This window comes from Chiloscyllium plagiosum, chromosome 3, assembly GCF_004010195.1.
Source record: "Chiloscyllium plagiosum isolate BGI_BamShark_2017 chromosome 3, ASM401019v2, whole genome shotgun sequence".
NCBI classification, from domain to species: domain Eukaryota; kingdom Metazoa; phylum Chordata; class Chondrichthyes; order Orectolobiformes; family Hemiscylliidae; genus Chiloscyllium; species Chiloscyllium plagiosum.
In genome coordinates this window covers 60348492-60358431 of record NC_057712.1, presented here as the reverse complement: position 1 = coordinate 60358431, position 9940 = coordinate 60348492, and the positions used below count along the sequence as shown (strand labels likewise).

General features: G+C 38.3%; 1 protein-coding gene across 3 annotated transcripts in view; it reads right to left on the bottom strand.

Moving 5' to 3' along the window:
- Positions 1–5669: 5669 nt before the first annotated feature.
- The window catches only part of slc25a27 (solute carrier family 25 member 27), a 31344-nt gene continuing 27073 nt past the window's right edge, over positions 5670–9940 (bottom strand). The window contains exons 8-10 of one of the 3 annotated variants that reach the window (XM_043682886.1): positions 7059–7155; positions 6079–6181; positions 5670–5993 (exon numbers count right to left, since the gene is read on the bottom strand). In XM_043682886.1, the coding sequence (XP_043538821.1) occupies positions 6107–6181; positions 7059–7155 (172 nt within the window). In that variant the 3' untranslated portion in view covers positions 5670–5993; positions 6079–6106. The remainder of the gene's footprint in view (positions 5994–6078; positions 6182–7058; positions 7156–9940) is intronic. The other 2 variants (XM_043682876.1, XM_043682895.1) reach the window with 2 other exon arrangements.

Below are 9940 nucleotides of genomic sequence, written 5' to 3'. Positions count from 1 at the left end.
TAAATTCCAGCAGATACAAGTCTAAGTCTCTCCAACTTTGCCTCATTAAACAATCCTCACTTTAAGTATCAATCTAATAAACATTCTCTGAACTATATCCAAAGCACCTTCATCCTTCCTTAAAAAGGTGACTAATACTTCGCAAGGTACTCCAGATTTAGATTACATATTTTCCAGAGAAAAAGCTCTTTTCTTAAACTGTACATTGTGATACTTGGAATCTTTTTGTATTTGCCTGGTCAGTCTTAAGGATGACAAACTGACCTGAAAAGTCTAATGCAACAAAAACAAAATCTCTATAAATTTATACTCCATTCCTGTGTATACAACCTACTATTATGTTTACATAGGAATTGCAAGACCACAAAAAGTCAAGTTCCATCGAGGTGGCCTTCTATTGTAAATATATATGATAATGGAGTTGTTGACTAATAATATCAATTAATCCCAAACAATTATTCTAGAACTGACATGATGCAAGGAGTATCCTACAGTATAACCTTTTCTCAGCTGTTACAAATCCCAGTGCTAGTTTTTTCATTAATTATCTACAGTATAGATTTATTTCCTCATCAATCCTTATTAAAATTATATTTAGAGAGAAATAAAATACATTGCTAGTAAAAAAAGCCTTTTTAAAACAATATTGAATATCACTAACTTGGCTTCAGGTTTAGCTAAACGTCTGGATTGTTTTAGAGTCATAGAGATGTACAGCATGGAAACAGACCCTTCGGTCCAACCCGACCAGACATCCCAACCCAATCTAGTCCCACCTGCCAGCACCAGGCCCATTTTCTTAGCTAAAAGTGTATAGAGGTGAGCTAGTGCTGATCCACACTGGAGCAAGTGGTGTAGGTATAGCAGGTATTCAGCAGAGTCAAGATTAAAGTGGTGCTGGAAAAGCACAGCAGGTCAGTCAGCATCCGAGGAGCAGGAAAAAAAAAATCGATGTTTCGGGCAGGAGCCTTCAGTAACCGTTGATTTTTCCTGGTCCTCGGCTGCCTGACCTGCTGTGCTTTTCCATCACCACTCTAATCTTGATTCTGATCTCCAGCATCTATAGTCCTCACTTTCGCCCACCTATTTAGCTGACAGAAGTGTAACTGCAGGGACCCTGGAGAAACTGCATTTGGATAGAAATTGGGGCAGTCACTGCATTGAACTAGATTTCTCAGAAAAAAAGTGTTCTATTGTTTAATCGGTGGTGAATTATTAAGATTGGCTGATTGATTTAATTATATCTCATCATCCTCTTTTGAAGTCAATGTTCTGGCAACTAGTGGTAGACCTGGATAATCTTGCCCAAATGCCTAGTTTTGTGGCAGTATTGTTGAGGAGCCATACCTATATTCAAAACCCAAATGCTTACAGCAGGTATTTCTGCAGAAATTTTGGCTTCGGTCTTTACTGATGTGTTCTCTGAATCCTCTCCACCGGTGTACATTAATCACCAGAACTAGTACTGACTGCCACAGTGAATGAAATAAATCAGACTAAACAGAGACTGAAGTTGGAATTTTGTGTTTGAATGAATATCTAACATCTTATCTATTTTGCCAAAGAAAAAAGTCAGATCTGCAGTTAACTACAACACATTTATTCTTGCTCTTGTTCTGTAATAATCATTAACCTGAGCATAATAATTCCAGTTGGACTTGCACTTTCATTAACAGGGCTCCACTGAAGGTGGAAGGTAAAAGGAGGATAACAGTTCTCAATTTAGAATACTTTGAATGATGCAGTAAGTTAATAAAAATGGTTGATCATTTAATCCATAAAATGTAAGACTTAACCTTTTATATTCTCTTCAAAAGGAGTCAATGTTGTATTGGACAGTATTGGTGACATTTTACCCTCCAAAAGATCTAAATGTTTGGCTGTTCATGGAAGATGTGTGCTTTACCAACTACTAATAGCTGGTAAGATACATGGATATATCTTCAAAAGCTGCTAATCAAGAGGAGATTGTATCCTTTAAACATATAGGTTTAATGTCACACCAAATTTATTCACAATAGAAGTAAACACTGAATTTGGAATTATGATAACTTAATATGGATGTACAGTACTGTACCAAGTTTACATTTGAATGTTGTTAAGAAGAGAGCGATAGTGGCTAAAGACTTTCTTTAAAAAAAAATCAGTAATTTATACAGCTTGTTTAGCAAATTGAATCAGACTAGCTGCCTTTTTGAACTGCATGATACTTGCAGTACTAATACATCCATGCTGCTGTTGGACTGGGAACTTCAGGATATTAATCTGGTGATATTGAAGGAACAATGATATACTTGCAAATAAGGATAATGTGGGTTTTGGGGGAACTAGCAAGTTTACTCCCATGTAACTGCTACTAACTTCTGGATGGTAAAGGTTGCAAGATTGGAAGGTATTGTTGAAGACTTGGCATCTCCAAGCTGGCAGTGCCAGTGGTGGAAAGAATGCTAATCAAACAGGCTACTTTGTTTTCAATGGTCTTAAGCATTAGAGCCACCATCATCTAGCCAATTGAAAAATATTCAGTTTCAGTACAATTCGCAGGAGTTTGCTGCAAGGGAACTTTTTGTTACACTCACTTAAAAATAGTAACATCATTCCAAATGCAATTAATACTTATGCAGTGCTACTACCTTGTTTTTTTCAGAAAATGTCTGCTGCACATTTCCTTTTGTGTTCATTTCTCTTTTCTCCCCCCTCTTGAATGGCTCCCTTTACCAGTGTTATGGTCAGTTTTCTCAACTTCCCTACAGATCCCACTTGCACCCACAAGACAACAAGAATCACAAACGTCCTGGATCCCTCAATTTACTTGCTCATTGTCACACCCTCCTGACTCTAACCACTGACTCAATTCTAGGTAGTTTATCTAAAAGGGTGTGACTGACTCTGAAATAGAGTGTGTCCAGGTAACTCTCCCCCTTCCAGACGTGTCACAGTGTTTAAAGCTAAGATCTGAGATCATCACCTCTGATTCAGGGGTCCTCAAACTTCCAACACTTGAGACAGATGTGTTCACTGTGAACTACAATGAGGACCACCAGTACCTATAACACATTGCCTGACCCTCCATCTCCATTTTATTTACTTAGTTAACACTTTTTTTAAAATGTCCTACTATTTTTTAGTTTGTAATATTTCTCCCATTTACCTCAATCAGAAAGTAACCTAGAAATATATCGTCAAATTAGTAGCTATTACCAACCAATGAACTTATAGTTTTCCTGTAACATCACACTTTGCTTCGTGTTGGACCCTCAAAACCTAGACTCTAATTTATCCTGTTAAAAAAAACTGATAAAGTATGAATTTAAAAAGCAAACAAAAAGCATCTCGTACCCTCTGCACCAAATTCCCACACTGCTTCAAAAATCCCAAACCATATACAGAGGAACCTCAATTATCTAAATAATGTGGACGGGAAGTATTTTGTTCGGATAATCAAATATTCGGATAATACAGTTTAGCCAAGCATTGGGACCTTGCGATCTTGTCTGGATAACTCAAAATTTGGCTGATCAAATGTCAGATAATCAAGGTTCCTCTGTACTCACTCGGAAGTGGTATCTCCTTCCTAGCCATGCGTTTATGTGTTTATTACAATGAGGTGAGAAGTAGGAAATCAGCTCCCCTCTTTTTTAGTCACAACAAATATTTTTATTTCACTTTTTAGAACGCAGATACTTCTTTTCAATTAGAACATAATACAAAATAAAATGAAGGAGCCAAATTACAAGGTTTTCTTAAGTGAAAAATGAATTTTATTATCTATGACCCCAAAAAGAATAATAGGAATGCAACATTAGATACATGCACAAACAAAGGTAATTCATTTATAAAGAGAGAGGGGTGTCAAATCCAGACACGAGGGTAAAGGCCTGTTTAAAGTTTAAGGCTTGGAGTTTAACGTTTTTAAGAGTTGGTATGGTACTAAATTTTAAACCAGAGGTCAGTTTTTTAATTATTGACATTGTACTACAATGATAAAGTACGTAGATCTAGAGTTCTCAGTAAATGATGGTTCACCCAAGTGGCTTTTATACTGGGCACTGATTTAGGTTGAGAAAGGCAGAGTCAGAGAGAAAGGGAGAACATGTGTATCGTACAGTTCTTGCTTACAAATCCATTGTGCTGCTCAAAAGCAGCTGCTGAAATACAATTCAGTATGAATTCTGGAGTCTTGTTCCATTGTCTTTTTTCAAGTTCGACGATCTGCAGGTGACTTTCATCTGGAACTTACAAAAAGGAGACATAGATCCAAATGTCAGCTTGGATTGATCTTCATTTACTGATGGATTCATGAACTTTGCTTGACCAGGTCAGGTGATGAAAGCAGCCATTGTAGGTCAGTTTTTGCACATTTTAAAAGCCATGTTGGGCGCATGATAGGTCTCAGGTATGGCAATCAGAAGAATGAGGCTGAATACCGATAATACGTTTTTACTATAATGGTGACAGTTTAGAGCTCATTGAGGATGGAGATGTTCGTGCAGCTTACTCTTCCTATTAGTTGTTTTGATTGTCCACCACCATTCACTAATAAATGTGGCAAGAATGCAAAGCTTTGATCTAATTTGTTGGTTAGGGATCATTAAGCTCTGTTTGTTACAAGTTACTTCCTCCTGTTTAGCAATGAAATAGTCCTGTGTTGTAGCATCTCCAGTAAACACCTCATTTTAGGTGTGCCTATTGCTTCTGGAGTGACTTCCTGCACTCAGTCCCATGGCTTAGTGGTAATGGTAGAGGCCTATAAGATTAGATAGTGGTCGAATACAATTCAGTTGTTGCTGATGTCCTACAGTACCTCAGGGATGCACAGCTTGAAGCTGAATCTATCCCCTTTACTACAGGGGTAGTGCTACAAAACACATTGGAAGTCATTGTTAGTGAGAAGATGTCTCCACAATGACTGTGCAGTGACCATTCCTATCTACGATGTCATGGACAGGTATGTCCACAATAGGTAAGGTGGTCAAGACAAGGTTCCATAGCTTTAGTTCTCTTGTTCGTTCCCTCACCATTTGCACCATGCCCAGGCAAGCAGTAAGAACTTAGCCAGTTCAGTTAGTATTATTGACCCAGTCTAGGTAGGAGACTTCAGTGTCCATCACCAAGCCTACATTCTGTGCCTTTGTTCCCCTCATCTAATTAGATTAGATTAGATTACAGTGTGGAAACAGACCCTTCAGCCCAACAAGTCCACACCAACCCACCGAAGCGTAAACCACTCATACCCCATCATTTATCCCTTACCTAACACTACGGGCAATTTAGCATGGCCAATTCACCTGACCTGCACATCTTTGGACTGTGGGAGGAAACCGGAGCACCCGGAGGAAACCCTCGCAGACACGGGGAGAACGTGCAAACTCCACACAGTCAGTCGCCTGAGGTGGGAATTGAACCCGGGTCTCTGGCACTGTGAAGCAGCAGTGCTAACCACTGTGCCACCGTGCGCTGTTTCTTCCAACTGCAGGAAATTTTCATGGTTATATTTAGTTTGATACCATGAGACTTCAAAGAGTCCAGGGTCAATATGGAGATCTCTCAGAACAAATCCCTCCTGACTAGTGACCAACTAGTGGGCTCTGTCCTATCAGCTTAGCCCTCTCTAGTTTTAGAACATGTCCTCATATCTTTCACAGCCATCAAATTAATACAAAACTTCAGTATTTTAATCATTTATAGTAATATACAGCTGAATCTTCCTGACACAAAAGTATACTGAATTTAAGTGAAGTTAACTGTTAAATGTTCATGCTGACTGCAACATCCAAACTGAGAGCTGGGATGACTACCATGAACTGGTTTCCATAGGACATTTTTAATTCCGAGCCTACCCAAAGCTGCATGGTGCTCGATGATACAGTCCTCAAAGGGAACTTCACAGAAGTTAAATCACAATCTGCTCTGCAATGGTGTCAAAATGAATTGAGGCCTGTGATTTTTCTGATTTGTTCAAACGTGAGCCAGAATGTCAATGACCAAGGTGCCTGAAACAGAAATTAAAATCTAGTTAATGCAAAAACCACAAAAGCTGTAGAAGGGTATATTTTTAAATGATACAGAAACATTTACCATCCTTGCCCAGGTCGGCAGAAATCCTTTATACAATGACATCAATCCTTCTTTCTTTACTGTCTGCATCAGACAATCCATTGTGGATGTGTATAGTAAACCCCTAGTAGCAAAAATGAACAAATATGGAACTCTTGGAATCAATGAAATAAAAATAATTTTTTTAAGCTTTCTATACAATGCTTTTTAGATCCTTACTGCCTCTTGGCGGTACAGACTTGATGGTCTGTAGGGTCTCTTCTATACTGTGTGATTCTATGATTTATAGTGATGTGCAATGAGGCATAAACCAATTGAAAATGAATGCAAAAAAACAATGATTTTATTTAACAGAACATTAAATGGCTACAGAGTTGATGACGAAAAGTTCAACTTTAAAGAAGATGCTTCAACAGGACATAAAAATCTTGTTTTTTCAGAATTTTCCAACTCTGAATAAACCTTGTTTAAGTGAATTTAAGTGAAGTTAACTGTTAAATGTTCATGCTGACTGCAACATCCATACTGAGAGCTGGGATGACTACCATGAACTGGTTTCCATAGGACATTTTTAATTCCGAGCCTACCCAAAGCTGCCACATTCAAATACTTGACTGGAGTTGCATGTTGGAACCATGCAGAATTCCTGACACAGCTGTGGAAATTGCCCAGGAAATTCAGAAATCCGAATGTCAAGTTACCTGCAATCGCCCAAAACGATCCATTTATGGAAAAGAATTCAAAAGATTCTACTTCAATTAAGCTAAAGGTTTTTAATCCTCTGATCTTTCCTGGTTAACTGATTCAAGCCTTTGCCACCTCTTACCAATTCACCTCTCCAAACAACAGTTGCCCGAAACCCTTACATCTCCTACCACACCCCCAACCCCCTGTAGACCGGGTATCCCCACTCCATGCGGGACACCATACTGGGATTGGAATTCTAATAAGAAATGCATTGAAGGACACTCTTACCCCAATACAAATTTAATTTATCTTACTTGCCTTCCTTGTTTATCTCTTGTCTGATTCATGATTCTGGTTTTAATGACATCAGCAGGGGTTCCCATGGTGGCAGCAACAAATCCTGAACAAATGCTGAGCAAAAGTTTTAAAAAGGTATATCAAATCTGTTAATTTGTAAGAAACAACATATTTTCAGTATATCTTGAACTAAAAATTATTATTGCATTGTACCATTTTTCATTGTTATGGCATTATACTTTAAGCGTTCCAATTGGTTTTGGTTTCCCTTGATGATGAGTTGCAGTGGCCAAAGGGTGAGAATGAGTGATTTTACTCCCTGGTATCAGCTACACCTACACTGAATTAGCTCAAGGATAGCTTCTGATCGCAGTGCATTCCAACTGTAGAAGCTTCTGTTGTAGCTTGTCACTTCTCTGTGTCATTGCTGTTTTGATTGGGAACTTACTGGAATAGAATACAGGTATCTGAACCTTGAACTAATCACTATGTGTGTTAGTACATATCATGTACAATGGTATTCCACTGCTGATTTTTTGAACCATCCTGATGTTTACTGGCAATGTGCATGTATTAAGGTAGAGGAGAGGCAGCAAGGCAATTTCTTTAATAGTCTTTCAGGTCAACATATGCCTAGTTACCTTTTGTTGTAACGGTGTCTATTGTAGGCTGAGTTGAAGATTAAAATGTAGAGTTTTCGTTTCAGTTTAAGGTGAATTAAAGGCTCTTTGCTTTTAACATGCTTTATTCTGCCTCTGTGTACTTACCAACAACATTTGAACATTTGACATGGCTTAGGGGCTTCTAAAAACAAGACATTCCTGAGGTTGTTATGGAGAAAACTGCCCAGAGTTGAGCTGAACTCTAAATTAAAACTTGTGGGCTTGGTTTTAAAATATAAGTACATTGCTTAAGCACAACAAACTGGATGCAAAGAATTCAGTTTTCTATGTTTAGAGAGAGAAGAAGGGAGATCTGGAGGACTGGGCAGGGCCACACAGATCTGTAAAAGTTTAGTTATAAGATAGACACGGAGGGAGTGTCTATGTGCACCTGGTGGACTGTGATGTGTTAATGTCAGCTATGCCTGTACTCAGACAAGGAGGTCATATTGATAAGGTTATACAATAGACTTGAAGTGTAGTATATGCAGCCAGATCCAGAGTGAAAAGGAAATGCTTTACTGAGTATGAATATGTTTAAAAGCCTATTGGTGTGAAAACCACAGGAAAAATGATAATACTGCATTAATTCTGGTGTGATGAGGTTTACACAGAAATTCATATTGTTTAGAATCATTATCTTATTTATTCAGTGTAACCATTTACTCATTATTGCTTGTAATTTAAGTTGTTCACAGAAAAAATGATTTTGTTGGTGTCTCAATTTAACATTGGAGTCCTGTCATTTATTTTCTTACCTTCACATTATTCCTTCACACACTATCTTCTTTAAATAATTATGACCTATACAGTCAGATCTTAACAAATATTTGGCTTGTCCATTATTTTCATAACTGATATGATATGCTTTTAAATCATTAGTGGATATTATATTTCACCTAAGAGATTTCTGAAATATGCTAATTTCCTACTTGTTTGGCTGAAACCCCTCTCGTAATATGAAAGGTTAGTTTGGAAAACCTGAATTTCACAGATCATGAAAACAAAAGGTTTGATAAGAATCCAGATTTATTGTGTTAATTATTAAGAGGGAAACAAAAGCATTGTAAGTAGGCAGTGGCACAAATGACCTTGGATTCCTGTGTTGTATAAAGATCACAGCAGCTGCACATGTTGCTTTGCTTTGCAGTTGAACTTGCATCTAATCACTGAACAACAGTCACCCTCTCTCAGCAGGGTTGATGGACAACTTATACATAGCGAATGCATTTACTCTGAATTGGAAGCTAATTTATCCAGCTTCATTTCTGATTATCCTTACAGAATAGACTCCTTGCAAAATGGCAGCAATACAGGACACATATAACCTTAGACTTGGCTGCTTGTTTTGGGCTCTTATACTATTGAAAAACAGTCACTGTTGAGTTTATTCAGATTATTTCATTCCAGATCAGGAACATTTTAAGACTGTGTTACAAGTGGGATTTGCAAAACAAAAGGGTCCTAATTTGTAAATTATTAACACTCTGCACCACCTTTTACATTCTAGGTAAGCATCTGGTTGCTATCAAGTAAGAAAATCAAAGACCAATTTCTTGTTCAGTAAATGCAAGATTTGTAATTAAAATTTTGCAGTATTACTAGTCAGAGTTTAACACTTCTCCATTGACTAAATATCTTTTACAAACTTTAAATTCAATTATAGAACATAGAACATTACTGCACAGAACAGGCCCTTCGGCCCACGATGTTGTGCCGAACATTTGTCCTAGCTTAAGCACCCATCCATGTACCTATCCAATTGCCGCTTAAAGGTCACCAAAGATTCTGACTCTACCACTCCCACAGGCAGCGCATTCCATGCCCCCACCACTCTCTGGGTAAAGAACCCACCCCTGACATCTCCCCTATACCTTCCACCCTTCACCTTAAATTTATGTCCCCTTGTAACACTCTGTTGTACCCGGGGAAAAAGTTTCTGACTGTCTACTCTATCTATTCCTCTGATCATCTTATAAACCTCTATCAAGTCACCCCTCATCCTTTGCCGTTCCAACGAGAAAAGGCCTAGCACTCTCAACCTATCCTCGTACGACTTCCTCTCCATTCCAGGCAACATCCTGGTAAATCTTCTCTGCACCCTCTCCAAAGCTTCCACATCTTTCCTAAAGTGAGGCGACCAGAACTGCACACAGTACTCCAACTGTGGCCTAACCAAAGTCCTGTACAGCTGCAACATCACTTCACGACTCTTGAATTCAAGCCCTCTGCTAATG